We start from the raw sequence: 23,360 nt of genomic DNA on the forward strand, positions 1-23,360 counted from the left end.
AAAGCTACACAAGGGCTATCTGTGCTCTGCCCACCACGGGTATCGAAACCCGGTTTCTAGCGTTGTAAGTCTGCAGACATACCGCTGTGCCACTGGGGGGGGGCAATGGAAATACAACAAAAAAATATCATATTTTCGAAAGTAAGAAAAGTATTTATATATATCAATTATGTTCTCAAGGTGTTTATTTTGTTGTAAGCACAAACTATCTTTCTGTGGCTACAGAGAGTTCGAACCCAGGATTTTAGTGTCGTAAGTCTTCATCCTTAAGATTCAGCAACGGGGGGGGGGGGAAGTGGTGATGTCAAATTTTGGATGATGGTGTGAGAAAAAAGTCTGGGATATATTCAAAGAAATTAGTTAATTGTAAAATGAATAATTCAATTATTTACCCTTCTATTTATCTAATGGTATAGAGATTAGTTATTCTTGTCCAGTATAATAATGTATTATTTAATATTTAGTATATTAATATATTCTATTTATCTAATGGTATAGAGATTAGTTGTTCTTATCCAGAGTAATAATGTTTTATTTAATATTTTGTATATCGGTATATTCTGTTTGATTCTAATGGACGTAAATCATAAGGTTTTATATATAAATATGTATCTTATTAAAGGAATGACTCAAGCTTCAATGGACTAAATAAAGTGCTATTTGTCGAGCAATTTTTTGCTATAAAATGTGAACTCTCTCTTTTCTTTCGATGATATAAATTGAGGAAATTTTATCCAACGTCAAAAAAATCAGTATTTTATATGCAGCTGCCGAAATAGAAGTATGCGAACCCTCAAACGTTTCGAATTTAGAGTAAGCATATATTTGGTGTTGGTATAGCGTAATATTCAATTATCAGTTGAAAACTGAAATATAAAAATTAAGAATTACTGAGAAATTAAAAAAGACGAACCTTTGCGAAATACTTAGAATTAGCTTTTTATAGAACACATTGCCAATTTTTTCTTTTTTGTCAATAATTAGATAAAAACATTGATGTTTGTTTTTATTTATTAGTATGTGGAAAATTCAGATAACCACCAATCTCGTTTTCACATTAACTTAATTAATTTGAAACCAATAAATATCGTTACTTGTTAATGAGTTATCTATCTACTCTACAAATGTTCTTCTGTGTGTATGTTTAAACAAAAACGAAACAAATAAAATTCGCAAGTAGTCACATGATGAACTTAACCATTGCGATCGATTTAAGGGATATTTTACCATTGCAGTCGATATAAGGGATATTTTATTATTGTAGTCGATTTAAGGGATATTTTACCATTGCAGTCGATATAAGGGATATTTTACTATTGTAGTCGATTTAAGGGATATTTAACATTGTAGTCGATTTAAGGGATATCTTACCATTGTAGTCGACTTAAGGGATATTTTACCATTGTAGTCGATATAAGGGATATTTTACCATTGTAGTCGATTTAAGGGATATTTAACATTGTAGTCGATTTAAGGGATATCTTACCATTGTAGTCGACTTAAGGGATATTTTACCATTGTTGTCGACTTAAGGGATATCTTACCATTGTAGTCGACTTAAGGGATATTTTACCATTGCAGTCGATATAAGGGATATTTTACCATTGTAGTCGATTTAAGGGATATTTAACATTGTAGTCGATTTAAGGGATATCTTACCATTGTAGTCGACTTAAGGGATATTTTACCATTGTAGTCGACTTAAGGGATATTTTACCATTGTTGTCGACTTAAGGGATATTTTACCATTGTAGTCGATTTAAGGAATATTTTACCATTGTAGTCGACTTAAGGGATATTTTACCATTGTTGTCGACTTAAGGGATATTTTACCATTGCAGTCGATTTAAGGGATATTTTATTTTGTGTTTATGTATAGAAGTAGTAAGAGGTAATTTTTGCATATACAATTTTTTGTTTAACAAATGTTAACTATAAAAACATTCTTTAGTTAGCTCGCGATACCAGTGTTTTACTGTGTTTCTTCTTTTTAAAAAAAACAGGGCACATATCCACAATGTTGTGATAACGGCGTGTGTTACAGAAGATCGATTACAGATATGTTTTTTCATTAAATATATTGTTTGTTTGCATGTATAATGTCACGTGGTATTACTTACAATAACTTCCCGTTGGGACAGCTGTAATTGTACGGACTTACCATATTAAAATCTGGGGTTCGATTTCCTAGAATCTACAAAGTGCAAATAGCTCATAAATGACTTTATCAATTTTTATACCTATTGATCACCAACAAGTGAACATCGTTCGTAATGAGCTAGCTAAGAAAGCAGCCATATTTGTTTATCCGTTTGCATAGCGCATATTTGATTAAATCTCGAGACCTGAAACTATCCGATAAAACACTTGAATTTCTTGCTATGCAGCAGCAACTTAAAGTGCATAAAAAGTATCATAAACTCAGTACAGAGTGTTTCAAAATTCTCTCATATTTTGTACGCCCCATCTGATACAAAATTCAGATTATCACACTTTGTATAAACTAATTTGAATTTAAAAGCTATTTTAAGTTTGTCTTTCTAAAGTGCTAAATATTTGTCCTGGAACTTAGCACTAAGCTGGTAGGTAGAAAGAAACAAGATAATGGTACGTATTGGAAAATTAGCCTCGAAACGTACTTTCAAGTTATTTATCTGTATTACAATTATGAACAAATATTATTTTTGAAAGGTGCGTAAAATCTTGATATTCCTCTTACGAATTCAATTGACGTTTTTTTATTTAGAATCGCTTCAATGATAGTAGATGAGATAAGTAATATATATCAAAACATACAGTTATCTACGACTTGAATTGGACGTAACATTATTCTATAACAGTTTTCATATGCTTTTATAGAGGTTAATTTATTTTAATTTTCGATAAATGACCGAATCTAGAAACAAATATTAAACTTACCGCAACTATCTAGTACATAATACATAATATATGAACTCATCCAACTATGGCCTGCAAAGAATGTGTCCTAGTACACGTTGCAATGTTACAAGTTTATACTTAAAGACGTAATGATAATTATTAGTCAATTCACATGATCATTACGAACGATTAGTTTTTTAAAAACACTTAATTCTTATTTACTGATACGGCTCATTAAAACTGTGTCCGTATTTGAAGTTATATATATATACATACATACATATTGTTTGTGACAGTGCAGAAGACAAAATCCGTATAACACAACAAACGCTAGTAAGTAGAATGGAGTACTTTTATTTGTAATCGCTCAGATGAAATGATAAAGTTAATCGGAATAAAACTTTAATAAAATAGCTATTCTATTCAGAAAAAGCAATGCATCAAATTCAAAGCTAACACCTTGTAAAGAAAGTGTACATTATGGAGGAGCTGAGAAACACGACACACTGGTAACGACCTGATGGTTATTCATCATAACTGACAAGACTACCTACCGGAAACAAGTATCAGCCATTACGGTTGTGCTACTGAAAATAGGTAATATTCTGTTAGAATAATTAGTTTACGTGGCTAATCCTTGCGATCGTCTTCAGTGTGCTTATTAATTAGTATTTGTTCTTATAGGGAAGCCACATTTTGCAGTCTGGCTCAGTTATTATATATGATTGAAAAGACACAAACACATTACCAAAAATCATTTGATCTATAAGAGTATAAAGCAAATTTAAAATATTTATATTCATATATTATACGTAAAACTGTATTATTGGATATAAGAGCACTAGATATTATCTTTATTGTTTCTAAGAGCAAATGTATGGCAACAATGCTCTTTTTAGTACTTATATTTTTTCAACATGTATCTTATTGTCATTATTTTTCCAGAAGATCATTCATGAATGATTTAAAAATATTTCAACTTTCAAGATGTGTGTGTGGATGTTTGTGAACTTTTAGCTAGTGGGCCTTCATTAATTTCTAATTCTTGTGTATTATCTTGTTACCGGAACCAGGAGATATGTATTATAGTAATGCGATTTTCTTTCGTGACTATAGGTTTTCTTTGTGGATGATGGCATTGCTCCTGATTGGTTTAGGGTGTGGTCTCGAGGCCCTTTACACTCCTAATCGCTTGCCTGTGCGAATTTTTCAGCATTTATAGTAAAAATCGCGTCGAATTATTGTATACTTTGACTCTACATTGTTTAATAAACATGTGTTTTACAACATCGTAAGTGCTAGAAAGCTAAAACATGATTTTACATACCTGCAAAAAATACTGTCTGAAAATCTGGTTTTCACTTTAAGTGACGTCACCAGCCAGTTTAAAAAGATTCAAATGGCTTAATTTCAATCAAGTTCTTGATAATATCAGACTATTTGAGCGTTCATATGGTAACAAAGTACAAATAATATACGCTTCATATTGAAATAAAAAAGTTCAAAGAAAACTATTTTCTGACTTTCTCGAGTTGGAGTTTGTTTCGTCTACACATTCAAAAAGGGGAAATTAATTTCAAAAACAAATACAAAAAGGATACAAGTTAACTATTTGTACAATTCTTAGTCTAGACTTGTGTTTTTTTCTTTCCAATTATTAAGTATAGTTACAAGCAATTGATTCTACATTAAAATCAATAAATGAAAATCGTGCAAAATGATTTGTAATCTTTAAAAATCCCTCCCGCCATGCATGTGACAGATACATCTGCTTGTATATTACTATACACGGCTGTACAACCAAATTTTGTCCTCATTATAAGCTTCTTTAATTCTAAAAATTTACTAGTTCCTCTCAACATAGAATATAGATCCATCGAGCCTAACACTTTTCTATGAAACCTCTTCCATGATCTTAGAATTTTAAGTAACATTTAGATCAAAGGTTTAAGGATAAAATCAAACAAAATGTAAAGCTAATAACAAGTTGAAAATATACATTCAGGTCTGCATTGATTGGCCAACAAGTAAAGCGAGCACATAGGCCTATCTGTCGTAATTATAGCCCTTAAACACAACAACATGATCACAAAGTTTAAGAAAGGAAACTGTAACTAAGTGGTTAGTTGGAAGTAGCAATAGGGACAACCTCCCAACTTCCCGGACTGATCTATCTACCGTCAAGGGTTTTCGTAATGAATGGGATGAACAATATAACAAGACATTTCCTCTTCCACCACGTGAAGACTTGATTGTCATTACACGACAGCGAACGTTTACCCACTGTCATGATTAAGTGAAACAAACAGGCCTTATTGGTTTAACCTATATTGTGGATATGTTGCTCTAGAATGAACAAAAATGTCAGGGTTTGTTCGCTTTCCGTCCCCAAAATGACGCTTTGATTACTTCTTCGGTTAACCAATGTCCAGAACTGCCAAAGACAAAAACCAAAAAAAAAGAAAGAAAAAGAATAATACGTGCTCTGTGTTTGCGTTGTATGATTTTCTCCGAATGTTTTTTTTTTTTTTCTGTGGTCACATTTGTCCGCTTGAGTTTCTACGCTTTGGCTAGGACAATGCTACGAAAACTATTGTATAGTGACCGTAATTTCCTCGGCTTACACAAAACTTCTTCGTGATGTTAAGAAGAACAATCTTTCACTTTCCACTATTATCAAGAAAACCACCTTAAACTGAAATATGGTTGTGACATTTGATAAAAGTTATTGAGTTTTTTTGTTTTTTCATCATAACAAAAGGCACCCGATACGAATGTTTAACAATTGACAAAATTAAAAATATATAATCATAATTTAAGCTCTAACGACGGGTATAACTTAATTCGTCACAATAACTATTCAAGCAAAATCTCTTCAGCCAATGGAAATTTCGCTAACAAAAAACAAGATTTTAGAAAGACATAAAACGCCTGTTTTCTATTGATAATATATTATTTCCATAGACTCTCTGCATTTAACGTATACATTTTTCGCCTTCCTTTTTCACACTGTGCTTAGAGTTAGAACACTTTGCTGCACGCAATTTCAACTCCATACCTTTTAGTGTTTCATAGGAATAGTGTCTACAGATTTGGTTCTTTTCTTTGTACGTAGGAGACAAAGACTAGTAAATATAACTGCATAACCTTCTATGTTATGTTATACGTTGTATGAATTGCTAATCGATTTTTAGTGGCATTTACGCTTAAGAAAAAAAATGTTTTTCGTTGGAAAAACATGTATGCTGTAAAGTTTCAGTAAACGTTCTTGTAATTTTAGAAATTAAACATTACATTATTCAAACAAGTGTGTTTCAAAACTATGCATATCTCCAGAAGAGATTTTGATTATCTAAACAATATATAACACAGACAGAAAAAAACTAGAAATATTTTTGTGATTCTCGCCATCTAGGAGGTTATATTATCGAAAATCTGAAACTAGGAGAGAAATGTTTATCAAATTCAAAATAATGACTTCCCTAATGAAAGCCCTCAGTAGCTCAGCGGTAAGTCAGTGAGCTTATTACGCTCAAAATCGGTTTTCGATACTCGTGGTGGGCACAGCAAAAGTAGCCCACTGTGTAGCTATGTATTTATAAACAAGTAATCAGACTGTTGTGAAAGTACCAAAGAAAACTGTAAAAAATAAAAGGAAACCAATGACACTGATATCAAACAATGCGAATAAAAAGCTGATGTATTCATATGACGGCGTTTCAGAAATTGTTGAAATGCACAAATATTACTGCCGTAAAGTACGATACACATAATTTAAGTATAAGACCGTATAACATAAAAACCAACTTCATAGATACTCCGCACCATAGAGGTAATGATGACGCGCATATGGGCATTAACAAATTTACAACTAAACCTCATGTAAGATATAGTATTCTTTCCATAAATGTTCATACAACCAACATTTGTGAGAGTCCATGGTGATAAAAATAGTCGCTTCAAACCAAATCAAATCTATGTTTCCATTTTCACCTACTTCTCGGACTTTGTAATTTTTGTTTTCTGGTGTTTATCTGATCGTTCTACTTTGTGTTGTCCCCTGTTGAACCAGCGGTAAATTTATAGACTTACAACACCAAAATCCAGCATTCAATTACCCGCAGTGGACAAATTAACAGCAGGATTAACTCGACCTACTCATAATTTGATAGCGCAATAATCAGTTACGTATCTAAAATTATGAAAATCTATAAATCACCTATGGTTCTAGACTTGTCAGATACCATGTAGACGTTATCTTAAGTACTAAAATTCAAATCATTACCGTTTCTACCAATCAAATATGCTAGATGTTTCTCGGTTAAAACTGTAAGATTCTGAATACTTCACAAACAGAAAATTGATAACAAGAATTTAAATTATTTCGTTTAGAGTGGACTTCGTAAGAGCAAAAATTAATAGCTTTTTAGCATAAACAAACATAATGTACAACGCTATGTCGCTCCCAAACTTGTTTCAAATTACAATGACAGCATGTGGAACACATTCTGTAATATTCGTTGAAGTACCTATGGTTCCCAACTTTTCAGACACCTTACAAACTTGTGAAATGTGTATCAATATGGAACAAACATGGATCATTATAACACCAGTTAATACATATAAGTGTATGAAAAGTCTTTGTTTTCTGTATCATTTGAAAAATAATAACTAGACATTTTATGTCATATTTATTTTTTCTTTCAATAAATTCGACAGTGGCGTATTTAGATATTGGATTATTTCATATGATGTTCTCTCTCATTCTCCCACTCGCACAATTATATACACATTTTTCGTTCACTATATCTTACCGATTATAGAAACTTGTAAACGCACTTCATTAACTGAGATAGAAAATGTTATTACCATATCTCTTTAACTATTATCATTTTTAGACACTTCGCTGCACAAAATGTAAAAAAAAACAAAAACAAGTAGCATAAAGACAACTACAATTCATGTGAATGCGCAATGGTAATCAAGAATTGTATTTTATACATTGGATAAATGGATTTATTTTTGTAAGGAAATGACTTCTTAATGAATCATAAATGTGTTGGAGAGGGTAGAATATAGGGCTGCGTATCGAAGTGTTCGGAGTTCGAGACATAATGCCGCTAAAAGTAACAATCAATGCCGATATTCGGTTCAAAAAGCCGGAAAAATGTTGTAACAGGGTTTGTTTCTGGTTAATTGGTTAATTCCATCTGGCCAGTACTTCAAAATAAGGGAGCTATACCTGAATCTCAGGGGTCTCTGACGTAGCCATTTAACTTATACATAAAGTGCCGTTCAAGTTTTACTCCAAACTATAATGATTAATTATAAAACTACAATATAATTGTTACAATACTGCCATGTTGTTAAATTATAAAACAGCTTAAAAAGTAATTGAAGGTAGGCGTATTGGCATACTCTCTTCCCTTTGCATGTATAGTGAGTATTGACATAACTGGCAGAGATTAATTCCTTGTGTAATGTAACTACTGCACAGTTCTTGAAAATAAATTTATTAGACATAAGCTACAAATGGGATTAAACAAGTCTGGCAATAAAAACAAAAATTTCGATTGAATCTCTGCCATTGTAAATTTTATTGAAATATTGCAAAACATTTTGTTGTACCTTATCGCATAGTACGATTGTAACAAGTAATAAGAAAAATTTGTAAAAATTAAGTATGGTGTAGAGATGGCAATGCTAAAAGTACAGAAATGAGGTAGTGATAAATACACAAAACTATACAAAAATACAGATTTGGCTACTTATGTGGTGATTTTTGTATGGCTTTGTGTATTCATCCCTACCTTGTTTGTGTACTTTTTTGCATTGCCATCTCTACATCATACTTAATTTTTGCAATTTTCTATTACTTGTTTCCCCTATGTTTTTAAACAATTTCATTGAGGTAGGGTTTTTTTTTTATAATTCAATGGCAATATATATATTGTTAATATTATATCACTTTCGTCAGTTTATCTAATTTTGGATTACACTGGGAGCCAGTGAAGTTGAAATGGTTCCTCCAGGATAGTCCAAGTACCCCCGAGTGCTGGACAGATGTTAAAGAAATATTTACAGACCTCACGCCTTCCGACTTCACCCCAATTCAATGCATGTGCAAACAATCAACTCCACCACATGGTAGGGCCATGTCTATTAATATGGAGGACATCATACAGATTCCAGGCTATGAAGTATGATACCAGGCATACAAACACAACTGCCGGGCTCGGCACAACTGACATTTTGAAGAAAGAAGGAATGAAAAGTGGCATTTCAATCCAGTCAAGAATTGGCGGGCTACTCCTTCTCTACAGCCAGAAGATGTCACTAGGTAAGCATGGAAAACAAAAGACGGATTATTAAAAGGATGTAATCATATTGGAGGTCAAAGAGTAAGGATAGATCTGACATGAAGTCACTGAACGAAATCTGAAACGTGAGGTATGAGTGATCCAAGCTAGGTACTAGGTCTACATGAGGGCTATCTGTGCTGGCCATCTCTAAGTAAGCAGTGAAATATTAGAGGGAAGGCAGCTAGTCATTACCACCCACCGCCAACTGTTGGGCTACTCTATTACAAACGAATAGTGGGATTGACCATCACATTATAAAGACCCGACAGCTAAATGGGCAAGCATGTTTGATGGGATGGGAATTCGAGCTCCCAATCCACCTGGCCAGGTCTACATTGGAAGTGGTGTCCATGAGGAAGTGAATCGGCATCATAAATATAATCCAGGAGGTCAATCAGTGGGTGGCCAACATGCTCATGATCATCAGAAGGAAGTAACATAACATGCAGTTTCAAGAGATGCTCCATTGGAAGAATATATCAGAGAGGCTGGTAGACTGCATGCACAAGAGCAAAAGCAAAAAAGAGCATTCTGAGTACTGAAACAACTCCGTACATAACAAAGCAGAAGATTACGAAAATGAATGAGAATCTGGGTAAAGCCAATACAATTATAAAGGTGATTACATGTACAGAACATCCAGATTAGAAAGGCCAAACATAGTGCATACATTACAAAAAGTGCACAGGATGGTAAAAGGAAAATGTAGCAGAAATCAAAATTTGAAGAAAATGACACTGCTATATAATGACTTGTTTGGGTAATTAAGAAACATATACATAGATCTATCAATTACACAAATGCTTGATCTCCTTGATACTGGATGTTAATTTAGATTATTCTTTCTTTCTTTATTTATTTTTACTGAATTGTTGTGGCAAATATCATGTTTGCTTATGAAATGTCACAAACGGTCCTTATATAAGAACAAGTTGTGCTGCCATCTAGTGACCAAAAATAAACCGTTATTTATGAAACATGGAAATAATTTATGCTTATAAACAGAACTCGCTGTTAGTACTTTTCCTTTTATTATTTCCTCATAAAATACATACGGTAGAATAACAGAATAATATTACTGTTATACAAACTGTTATATAATCGACTTCTGCATAGCCTCTTGCCTTTCTTCAAACTCCCGATCACCAAATAATATCGCTTTTACTATGATAACAATTCTAGTTTAGTACGAATTTGTTTCTTATGTTTTGGCTATGTTTGGGCTTACTTAAGAGTCTTTTAAACTGTAAACTACGCTTATCAACGTTTTTATACAATTTATTTTGCATTTCAAAAACTTATTCATATTTATTTTAACTGCAGTAATAGTTCAAACTATCTTGTACACGCCATTACAAACTCACAATGTACTATTTGCATTTTCAACAATTTTAAAAATATTCCAAATGTTCTGGAGCGAAATAAAGAGAGAGACACCTGGCAGCCATTCATTAACATATGTTACGTCAGTTTTATTAACGGTTTTAATCTAAATATTGCGAACAGACTAAAAAATCACGTCATTGTTCGTCTGTTCTTCGCCAAGCATAATAATGTTTTCACCATAATATTTTTGCTTCCTTTACAGAAGGTTTGGTGCGTTATATTAAAATAATTTTTAATATGCAAATCAGTAAGTCACATGACCACTCAACTGATGTGGAGAGGAATATATCAGAACTACATTTCAACATTGAAGGTAGTGTGATTTTGATTTGGAGAAGGGTATGTAACATTCCTTCTGACGAAAAATATTCATACAATCACATCACTAAGATGTACTGAGAGCGGGGATTTAGAATTTCCTTGTACCTAATGTAATTGAAAAACAAAGGAATATTGATCACCTTGGGGCACTAGTACCATACAGAAAGAGACATGTAAGGAGTGATAACAAAGCCACGGTAACCAAAGTGCGGCGCTTTGTAACACGTTAGAACTCACGAACACAAAGGTCAATGACAAAAGCCGTCAACGTGTCAAAGGCAACAGTATGTAACGTAATGAAGAATAATCTCCATATAAAAAAATGACACGAGTAACGTGTACAGAAGCTGCTTCCACGATATATCCGTTCAAACGTCGCATACCTCAAGCATCTGGAGAATTAAATGGGTATTCATGCGACTCCAAACAAAGACATATCTGTCAAGACACCGAATGAAGAACCTATGGATTTCTGTGCAATTGGATTGTTGCAACGGGCGCTGGGAAGCCATCGTCCTCGTAGTGGTGTGCGTTGAACATGACGGCCTTACGACGGAGCATTTGCAATGGAAACTACCCTGCAGGGCTATTGGTAAGAATCATGGTCGTCAGGTAGAAAATGACCGGGCGTGGTGAGGCTTCAAAATTGTTTTAACATTTTCAACCTCCATATATATACAAAATACTTCTAAAGATGAGCACTGAATCAGCACTTAACACTTTTCGAGAAATGAACTCATCAAACAATACTTTTTTACGAAATAGTTTGAATCATATCAATAAACCTATTTCGATTCCTCTCTGGTTTCTTTTTTTCACTGGTCATAATGAGAACAATTAAAACTTTCGTTTAATAATAACACATATGCAAGTAAAAATAACGTTTTGTATCTTAGAGATTCCTTAGTTTTAGCAATCATTATTTCAGGTAAATTGTACTGAATGTAAGATTTGAAAACTGTGCAATACTGACAACTATGTTTAAAAGGTTACATCTTGAAATTCTTGATTCCTTCAGACCCAAATATCTCGTATTTCCAAAATGCATTTTATGTACATGGCATCTTTTCTGTAATTAATAAAACCATTGGCGACATATTTAAAATTACACGGTAACATATTAAATCTCACCACCATGAGAACACATACACTGCAGATTACTAACCACTAAAACTCATACACTCACCTACAGATAACAACGAACTCAATACAAAGAGGTTTTATTCCATCTAGTAAACACGATTTCAGCCTGATCGAAGTCATGCATGCTGTGATTATAGTGCCCTGTAATAAATTACACAACACTTGCTAAGGGACTGAGGCAACTAACTACATGGAGCTTCGTTTCGTTGAGTACTGTTATTAACTCATTTTCGAAACGTTCATTTGTATCAGGGAAACAAATGAAGCACCTATAAGATAACACTGGCCTCATGTAATGCTGTTACAGATGCATTCATCTAAAAGAATAAAGATTTGATTAGAACAGTCTGGGTGACAATAATTTATCGATAAATCACATATTTATGGATAGGCAATAAAAAACTAATATAGAATAAAATATTCTCTTTTAATTTATTTTTTATATTAAATGTTAGCGCAACAATTGCACATTACATTTTGTACGACTTAACTCACATTATTTTAAACTTTTGAAACCGACAATACTTTTCACGAAAAAGACAATTGGCGCAATGATGAGTATCAAAACATTTTGAATTTTGCCTAATTTAAGCAACTACAGTGTGATGATGTGGAAAATAAAATCTCTAAGCCAAGTGTATATATTTAACCTAATAGGCGAGGAAAGCAAGTGTATGTAAAGTATATATTTTTAAAAGCTGGATGGATAATGAAAACGAAACAGGGTACAAAATAATATCGATTTAATGAAACAGTAAGTCCCGATGCAGCAAATTCAGCCTTATTAAAATGTTTTTTATTGATAGTTTTTTGAATAATCTCATCTGTGGAGTTTCAGTATCATAAAAGCAAATAAGTTTCAAGACTGTCTACAAATTAATTTGACATTTTACAATACTCCCAATAATAAGTAAATTATGATTATTTTAAGTCAAGTTATATTTAGTGATAAATACACTATCTGTTAACAAATTTCTTAAATTAGTATACCAACTTAATACGAAAACCGTTCAAGTCGGCCAAAAGTACTGACAAGGGACGACAAATGTTCGTTTGAGAGTACTGTTAAAAAAGAGCGCATATCATCATTGCAACGTAATCACTGTGAATTTCATACCTCCAATGAGCATGTATGCGCTTCACTTAAAGAAGTTGGAATATCCAGCGTGAACGATAATTTAACCCTAATAATACATTTTACAAGTTTCTAAGTAAATTCTACATACGAGTCTGGAGGTTTGCAGGTTAACAACTCGATCAGGGGACTTGGAAAAGTCAAAAATTAAGATTGGGCGGAAACTAAAGGAAGTAGTTTGATTACGTGAAGTGCTTTAGTCTATGATATTACCACGTCTCGATTTTCACTTCATAGGTTCGTATGGACGGAATTCGGCTGGAATCTTGAACTAAATAACTGGCTGGTAAAGCTCAGAATTTTTTTAAGAGTAATTTTTGTTAAAATATCAGACTATAATTTATAAAAAAACCTTGAATTATATTATCTGTTTTCTTCTCCGAAATCAATTTTTTTTTACTTGATTAGCAAAAAATAAGTTATGTTTAGAGATTCAAATTTCTCCCTGCCACTGCATTACACTTTTCTCTTAATCAGTTCTGTAAAACATCAATGTATATTTTTAATATCATCTTTAGAATTTTATGTTCAAACAACGTCTGATGGTAACCCTATACTTACTGTATCATTCAAACCATCTTGTTATCATCGCAACAATCTACCTTAGACATTTCTCAGAAATTTATGTAAGTGTTAGAAAATATTAGAATTTTAATAATTCTCTTCTGATAGGCTAGTTCTCACTGGGAAACGACTTACAATGGATTTTATTCTCCCTTTATCTGCATAATTAGATCAACAGTTTCTATTTAATTCGTTTTAGATTTCCGAACCAATCATTTTACATTTTTTTTTCATTTGAAATTCTAGTCGTTCTGATTCAAGAAGTTTACACTTTGAAATATTACATGAAAATACTTTACAAAAAATTCAGTCCTCTACATAAGACATATTTGTCACAGAGATCTCAGTTACTATATCAATATGTACCACAAGTTATGCTGTTATATATTTGTGTATTTATGTACAATGAAATATTTTTTGACATTATATTTTCAAACTTAATTCTTTCTGTAGGAATGATAAAACTTTTAGTTTGAGACATTCTTTATGCAGTAAATTTGAGATGCATTCCTTAAACCAAGCATAAATGCAAGCACAATTATTAAGAACATAGTAAACGTTATATTTCTTTTTTAGTCAGTTTAAGTTACAAAAAAGTTAATCAGGCTCAAAGCTGGGAGATCATAATTCTATATCGTACTTCATAATTTAAGATAAACGTATAATCCTCTCCTATCGTTAACGTAAGCAGAATGAGCTCACGTAATAAAAAGATACTTAATACACTTAGTACCTAAAAATATAAATCTTGTGATCGGATGTAAAATAACAACGGAGGAAAATCGCAAACATTATTATTTTGCATTAAAGTAAGTTACGGTGACTTTCTACTCAGGTTACTGAAAAATTTCATACTCAGCGATATAAAATGACTTTGCTCTATATTGTCGTCTACAGCAGGAGCTCGTGTAGGAGATGTTTGGGCGACGGTATCGTTGCAGTGCTAGCATCAACTACTAACCAGCTTATATTTTATTCATAATAAGATACTTAGTGCATTATTACTAGACTTCCTCTACTTATAAGCATATTCCATTATATATATTGGCTCAATTAGGATTTATAAGTTCTAGAAGACACTTCAAGTAAGTTTAAAGAAATGTTAAAACGTAAGTGAATTTAAAATGAAGAGCACAAATTAAATTTCGAACTAAATTCGTGAACTTTTGAGTGATTTTAAGTACAGTTACCAAGCTCTGAAGTTTCTAATACTTTCTGATCACGTGTTTGTAAAGAGCAGGTTAGTTAACGTTCGTGATATTTAAAGAGAACAAAGTGGATTATGGTTGATTTCTATTGGACAGCTAAATGATAGAAGTATATGCTTAATTTGAAGATTTCTGTGTTTACTGCTCCTATATTCTAGTATTAACTGTTCGTGATATTTAAAGAGAACAAAGTGGATTATGGTTGATTTCTATTGGACAGCTAAATGATAGAAGTATATGCTTAATTTGAAGATTTCTGTGTTTACTGCCCCTATATTCTAGTAGTTAATACTCCCCTTAAAATATTTTCTTTTTTTTATTTGTTTCCCAGTGGTCAGTGATAAGCTTACAGACTTGCAACGCTAAAATTCGAGGCTCGTTTTTCTGTGATGGACAGAGCGTACCTAGCCTATTGTGTAGCTTTGTGTTAACAGTAAATAAACCTTTGTCTCCACTGGTGTCTCAGCAGTAAGTTTTCGGACTCGCAACGTTAAAACTCTGGTTTCGATTCCTCACGATGGAAAAAGAGCGCAGATAATCCCTTGTGTAGCTTTGCGTTAAAATAACAACAGCTTTTTTTATTTTTATGTTGTTTTCTCAGCTAATTCCCTTAAAGGTTAACGTCACTGATAAGCAAACATAAACAGATGCGACATAGACTCATATAACACTGTGTTACCTTTCGGTATTTAGATTTGCAAGGTGTCTCCTCCTCATATTATTATTCATCTATGGTAAATTTATGAAATGGAAATAAATTCTTTCCAATATTGCATTAAACAGTACTCTAAGAAACATTTCCAAACAACGAATCCAATTTTCCACTCAAGTAAGGATATTCTTAGCATCTTTAGAATCTAAAGGTAGATAAATAACATTTCGAGAAACCCTATAATCGTAGCATTTTCAGATGGTAAACTTTCTTTTCGAAAATATTTTGTTATCAGGGATTTATAAATGGTTAATGAATATATCCTTTTTTAATATATTATAACTAAACACACCTAGATTAACTACCCTTTCAACTAAGTCAGAGAACACTGGAGAGACTGCTTATCGTTATTCAAGTCAAATGTTAACCGTCACACTTTTTTTTAGACGTATAGCACACATAGGTAGAAAACAAACGTGTTAATACCTGATAGACTGAGACATATAATTCCCTGGGAAATACTGTGACACATAAGAAATAATACAGATTAAGCATTATATACGAACAGCTCACAAACATTTTTCTGCTTTGAAACATTAGAAAAACTACTAATGAAAAATACCCGTTACGAATTTGTGAATTATAAAACTTGGCTATCTTGCCTAAAGTATTATGGTTCTGGATTTATTGTTTTTCATTAATAGTCTGTTGAATATGTGCTCTCGCGACATGCCCTATACTAAATATTTAGGATTGTTTGTTTGTTTGTAATTAAGCACAAAGCTACACAAAGGGCTATCTGTGCTCTGCTCACCACGAGTATCGAAACCCGGTTTCTAGCAGTATACGTCCGCAGACATACCACTGTGCCACTGGGGAGCAAATATTTAGGAATTTGATGAAGTTAAAAAATTATTTGCCCCAGTTGTTCAAGATAGCAATTAAATGTAAATAAAAGTATTATAATTATATATATGTTAACAAATGCGAGTGTAAACACATAAGGAAAACTTCGGTTTTACCAAACTGCATTATATTTTAACATATATAAACTGCATCGCCATGTTGGATTAGTTTGTAGTTCAAATATATTATCATGTAGATAAAACATTTATCATTAAATCTTTGAAATTATTGCGTAAATACCTAGCAAACAAAGGTGTAGGGAGTCGACTTCACTTGATAGTCCAACAAAAGATTGCGCAAGTGCTTTAAATACAAGCGATAGCACTTTCATGTTCTCTTCTTCCTGTGTAATCAATAACATGCTTGCCTTAAACCTATGAAATAAATAATGCATTTTACCCTCCATTAGCTCTTAAGGTAGGAAATACCAGTGGAATGGCAATAAACAAACACCAACGTTACTTCATAATGCGCGCCGAGGTTCGTAAAGCGGTCGATACGTCGAACTTCTGTGAAAAATAGATTTCACTGAACCTAAAAATCCAGAAGTAACATAAAGAAAAAATAGTTTTTAGTATGTTATTATAACTGGTTTACTAATTACATGTGTAGGTTTATGTCTTAGATAAAAAAGAAATTTAGCAAAGACATGAATTTCAAAAACTAGTGATCCGAGAAAACAAAAAAACAAAAACAAATATATATATATATAATTGTGGGTGTAACACAGTGGTTAATGTGCAAGGCTACAGATCGCAAGACCCAAGGTTCAAGGAGAGATGTCTGTGTGGACCTGCTATGGATGTGATAGTCAATTCTATATGGCAACGGATGTTCATAGCTGACGGCTCATCTTCTGGTTAATACTTCAGAATTAAGAACATTTAACTCATAGATCACACGTAATGCTGTTTACGTTGATAATTCCAATTCCATTTACTTAACAGGCAAAATAGTGTAAGCTTAGCTAGACATTTTAGAGCAATTTGTTTGTGCTAACATTTATTGTAAAGCATAATTTCCTAGAATATAGTTTACCGTATACGCGTTATATGTGATTGGTAATCATTCACAATAATCGTACGTACTCACTAAAAGAGTTATACGCAGTGCAAAATACATGTCTCTTTTACCACAAAATAGTTGAGCACATAATTTGTGATTCAAGCTAGTATAAAAACAGTTACTAACGCAAGAACGGTATAGCACGCAGCTTTGTAAAGAAAAATTGCGTAGCACTCAAGTACTGATGCAAACCAACACAAACCACGAAGTTATTACTATAAAATAATATAGCACAGAAAATTACTGGAGCGAAATAGAACAACAAATAATTATTTATTTCAAAATAATTAGAGAACAGAATTCGTGAAACAGATCAATATGGAATACAATAATTGATACACATAAAAAGCACTGCGTTATATTGATATAAAGGTGTTATATTGAAAGACTTACTGTGATTTTAGGATTACGTAGAAAATCCTTAGATTGATAGTTATTTGTCTGTCTATTCTGCAGTATTGAAGTGTCTCCTTCTATAACCAGATTTTCCTTAGATTTTATTTTTCAAAAACTCAATTTTTTAAAGGTTTATGCTTTTTATGTGTCTAGGCATTCTAAGGTTTATATTAATATGTGTATTTTTATCCGATGTTCACTATCTTTATGCGCTTTTTTCTCAACAAGGACGATCTATTCTACCAAACATTTATTTAGAGATATCGACAATTCCATCTACATCATTAGCGGATTGGAGATTATAAACATGAGTCCATCTGGAGAGGACGCTGAAGAGAGTAATCCATTTAGTCAGTAAAATAATTCGGAAACATTTTTTGTTTGTTTTTCAAATGAAGTACACACGAGTGTTCACAGTGTGAGAGTTTGTTTTTAAATTTCGCCTTAGGTCATAAACATTTCGCTTCTAGAGTCTAATAGTATTTATGAGGATTAAACTAAAAACGCGCTTATAATAATCTGAAACCGAAAAAACAGTTGAGTTTTGTTTTTTATATAGTTGTCTATTTTGTAATCCCACGTATAAATATTCATGTTAATTAAATCAGTGCCTACTCTTCATGATAAAGATATAAGATAATGTTCAATTCACCCTATCAAACATTTTCTGAAAAGAAAATGTTCTTCTTGGGAGTTTGGAATGGTTAAAATAACCCTATATGGAAATTACTGATAACTTAGCTTGTCTAGCAATGGAAACTTGGACATATTAAGGCCATGAGAAATAATTCACGAATGAATAAAATCAAGTATTTAGAACAGTAAAAAATATTGACTTTCTATAAAGAATGGAAACAAATATTAAACTAACTTTTTGATTTTCCCTTAGCTCAGATTCTCTCTATATTATCTTATCCCACTACAGTAAGCAAATATTTACAATTATGTAATAACGTCTACCTGAAAAATTGCTCAAAACTTCGCAACAATAATTACAATTATTAATAGATAATTCTTAACTATGAGCAACAAGCGAACTACATAAATATGTTATGGCCACTCTATCCTTGGTCATCAGTTGGATACCCTCGCTGCTAGCAGTGTTTTCTACTTTTAACCCCAAAACCCCTAACGAGGTTCGGCCTGCTTAACTATATTCATCTATACGACCGTTCCCTAAGCAGTTCTCTTTATTACTTACAATATAACAACCAGTGCTCATTAAATATAGAGCAGTAAGATAATGCCACATGTCTTGAGCCTGCGTAGATCTTCCAAGAAATGGGTTTGCTCAGGTAAAAATTAAAATGTGGAAGCGAAAACAGCTTAAAAGGGTTAAATTAAAACATTAATATATTTACATGTTGCACAACATCTTATATCATATGCAATTATTCTTGCTTCAGAACCAGTTTTTGTGAGTCTTGATATTATAGCTCTAACAGATTGTTTTGCGAATTAGAACTGAGATCTTGGTGCAACTTAAGTTATACTGAAATAATCTCGGCTCTTTACTTGTACATTCAACCTTCAAATAGTTTATTGAACGGTTTAGTATGTCTTAAAAAACGATGAACTTTTCTCATTAAGCAAATAAAGTTTACTTAGAATTTATAGTTTATGTCGTTTACACTAAACCTAACATCATTCATATCAAACCAAGTCCTAAAAACACCTTATTGGGTCATTTTAACCCAATCAATTAGATATTGGTTTAATCAAAAATTCATTTTGTCAACACATACTTCAAATTAATATATAGTAAACGAAACATAGCTGACAAATAAAATTCATAATGTGCAAATATTAATTCAAGAGAGTTGTTTCTATACATTTAATTAACGTGTATGTAGTTGTGTTATCTATTTCTAGGCTAACAATAAAAGTCAAGGACTAGTTTATCTATTTTCGTAAGTGACGAAGACCATGTGTAAAATATTGAAAATCTGCACAACAAATAGAGAATTAATGTGGAGTATAACTTGCTATAAAATGCATCGTTAATAACAGCAATTTCACTGTACTTAAACTTAATGAGCTAAGATTATAATTAATGTTGTTGTCGTTTTCTAAGTGCAAAGCTACATAATAGGCTACCAGCTCTCTGTCCACCGCGAGTAATCCAATCCCGAATTTTAGCATTTGTATGTCTATAAACTTATCTCTGACCCGCCGGAAGACATTACAATAAATTAAAATAATTCAGTAATATTAGAAATACACAAATCTTTTGATGTGCATTCTTAGGATGTTTACATTCAATGACATAACTCTAAGTATTAAACGGACGAAAAGTTAGGTTAAACGTCACAGAATAATGTTTTACTCCCTATCCTGCTGTTTTTGAATCAGTTACAGCTGATGCTTCTAGAAAGTATTTTGAACGTAAGTTATAACTTAAAATAATGAATTGAAATGTTTTCTCTTTCCGTGACATTCATATTAAGATAATTATCATTCTAACACTTCTAATGACAGATATGTATCGTAAGCTTTTTTTCGAGATTTCAAATTCATCGAGACCAATAATTCCAATGAAAAACAACAAATTAAAAACTGGAAAGGATGGACTGTTCCACTAATTTTGAAAATATCGGTTACTGACTGAACTACCAAACAAACGTCACCAGGCAGAAAGGAATGAAATGAGAACCACTATATTATATTAAATATAACGTTACTTGGGGAAAGGTAGTGGAACTTGTTTCACCAGATCATCAACCGCAATGTCACCGTTTGGAAAAAAATGGGGCTTATTGATTTGCTCACTACAGTGTCAACCAAAAAAAAAAACTTCCTAGTGGAAGGCGACAGTCCACCATACTGCTGACCAAAACGTCATCTGGTGAAAAGCATTAGAGCCTGTTCCTCCTGTTCCATTAAACCTTCAAAGTGTAACCTGTCACAAAAAGATAATAATTTGTTCTACCATCTTTCTCGGGGGAGCTGTTTCACAATCTATTTAACGATCCCATGCTCACATTAACACATAATGAGATGAGCAACTTCATGCAGGAGGGGTTGGGAGGGGGGGGGGTCATATACCTTTATAACAACCAAATGAACACGTACGTCAGTCATCTCGTTTAAAACCTTGTTAAGTACTGAGGGAACTTTTAATAACAAAAGAAATCTATGATTTTGTATACATATAACAACTCTTAGCAAGCAAGCAAGAGGAAAGAAAACCGCAGCTTAAGGAATGAGATGCTACATTTTGATAAGCAGCGGAACGTGTAGACGTAAGTTGTTCTTTTTTTTTTTGAAATGCCGTTACTGGTATAATCAGAATCGCCATTAAATACGGTCTAAATGTGTCCAGTTTTCGTTTGAATATTTGTGTATTTTAAATTACCTGCACTGGAATAATGATATACATATTTGTTTTGTTCTTTTACAGCTACAAATGAAATTAAAGGAATTCCAGTTTCTCATTGCCCAGGCACCAGTTTTTTTCTGTACAGTTCTTATCTGAATAATGAGGAAAGCGGTGCTTCGTACATCATTAGCTTGAATATTTTGTGTCTCAAGTGCAAGCTATTTCTAAGAAATGGAATCACCAACCTACATTCTTATCGTTCTTCTGCTTCGTGGTATGTATGTTGTCATTTGTTTCACATTTCTGTATTTTCTGAAATTTCTCTTCAAGGTAATGTTGTAATAGATACTGACGAAATACTTTATAGATTTCTATTCCTTCTCAGAAATCTTAGCTAAGTATTCTATAGTAAATTGCGATACGTTTAGATAGTGTAATAAATATTTTAATTGAATCACTAATGTTTAATGTAGTTTCGTTATTGTTTTCATGTTCTGCCGACGTTTCAGGTAAATCAAAACGAATGCATGAGCTTATCATGTACAACAATGATTATTTAATTAATCTTACACAGGAAACGCTGGAAATATTTGTCAGGAACTCATACAGAAAGATATACGTTCGAAGATGTTGTTATTTATATTTCTATATAAAGTAATGCTTAAGCTGGCTCGTCGCTGCGCGTTAACAATTCCAGTCTGTTTTATATCATGCTCTGCTGAGAATGATATGCAGTCCTTTATGTTCGTAAATATATAGCATTCTTTGAACTGTAGACATTATATTATGTTGGAATCCCCAATTAAAGTGTGAACTCTACAATATCATCGTTTTAATCAGAAAACACACATACAAAAATTATAGTTTCAAAACTATATACTCAGCTGTTAAAATACCAATCACTATCTTCCTATATTAATTCAAGTTGTATGTTTGTGAATTCGCTCCTTTGGAGCTTGCAATACCAAACTTGGTAGGCGTACTAGAGGGAGGCAGGAGATGTCCTTATCTACATACCGTAGGCCCCTACCCCTTTTTATTTGAGTACTAAGATGAGCTAAAATGCGCCCGAAAGATAAGGTCACTTATGCATGATGGAGTTCTAGGAGTAGTTTTGCACGGTCGCATTGCCCGAACCTGGCATCGGATATTGTGTTCCTGGTTCCATCGGTATCCCGGAGGAGCTATTTTTTGAATCTGTGTTCATACTCCCACACACACACACAAGTTAACGAGACTAGACTTGGCACACCTGCTCTGATTACACAGGCGGGAGTTATAACTACTACTGTTTCGTGAACACAGCCCTCTTACGGAAACTATAAATAATTGTAGATATTGGAAGAACTTTACTATCACATTGGAGTCTCTTTGAACCATGCACAAGTATTCAGATAATATACAATCCAAATGACAATTTGGCTATAACTGGCAATGAAACTTGTTACTTTCAAAATGAAATACTGTAGCTAGTCTGACAGATTTTGAGTGACTAACTTTGTTGAGCTTTTTGGAGAAATTCTGTAAATTTTCTGTTGCACTTAAGTAACAGCCAATGATCCAGAACATTTTGTAATGTAAGTTATTGTAGGTCTAATAACAAAAGTTAAATTATTTTTAAACGTGTCCAAATCAAAACGTCGTCTCTGTAAATAGATAAACGTGAATGACCTTCGGCCTATTAAAACAACTGTTTCTATACACAAGTGTTTTTGTTCCAGACATTTAGTCGTTAAAAAGTTAACACCGATTAGCTCATTAAATCGCGATTCCCTAAGCAAGTTACAACTTGGACATGCATACAGTTCAAACGTCTATCTTATTTATTTCCTTGTATGTTATTACCTTTTCAGTAGTTATGTATTCGAAGTAATGCACGAACCACTCACAACATATACAGTATTTTCTCAATAAAATCCTCCCTGTTCTGTTGCTTGTGGTTAGGGCACTCGACTCGCAATCTGCGGGTCGCGGGTTCGAATCCCCGGCACACCAAACATACTCGCCCTTTCAGCTGTGGGGG

At 32.8% G+C, this 23,360-nt stretch overlaps 1 protein-coding gene across 2 annotated transcripts in view; it reads left to right on the plus strand.

Annotated features, from left to right (window-relative positions):
• LOC106457849 (cell adhesion molecule 1-like) overlaps positions 1–23,360 on the plus strand; it is a 63,935-nt gene that overhangs the window by 13,184 nt on the left and 27,391 nt on the right. Inside the window, exons 1-2 of one of the 2 annotated variants that reach the window (XM_022384112.1) lie at positions 13,263–13,513; positions 21,419–21,611. In XM_022384112.1, coding sequence (XP_022239820.1) covers positions 21,569–21,611 — 43 coding nt within the window. In that variant the 5' untranslated portion in view covers positions 13,263–13,513; positions 21,419–21,568. Of the gene's footprint in view, positions 1–13,262; positions 13,514–21,418; positions 21,612–23,360 lie in introns of those variants that run through there. The other variant, XM_022384106.1, reaches the window with a different exon arrangement.

The sequence above is a fragment of the Limulus polyphemus genome, unplaced genomic scaffold, assembly GCF_000517525.1.
Source record: "Limulus polyphemus unplaced genomic scaffold, Limulus_polyphemus-2.1.2 Scaffold19, whole genome shotgun sequence".
NCBI classification, from domain to species: domain Eukaryota; kingdom Metazoa; phylum Arthropoda; class Merostomata; order Xiphosura; family Limulidae; genus Limulus; species Limulus polyphemus.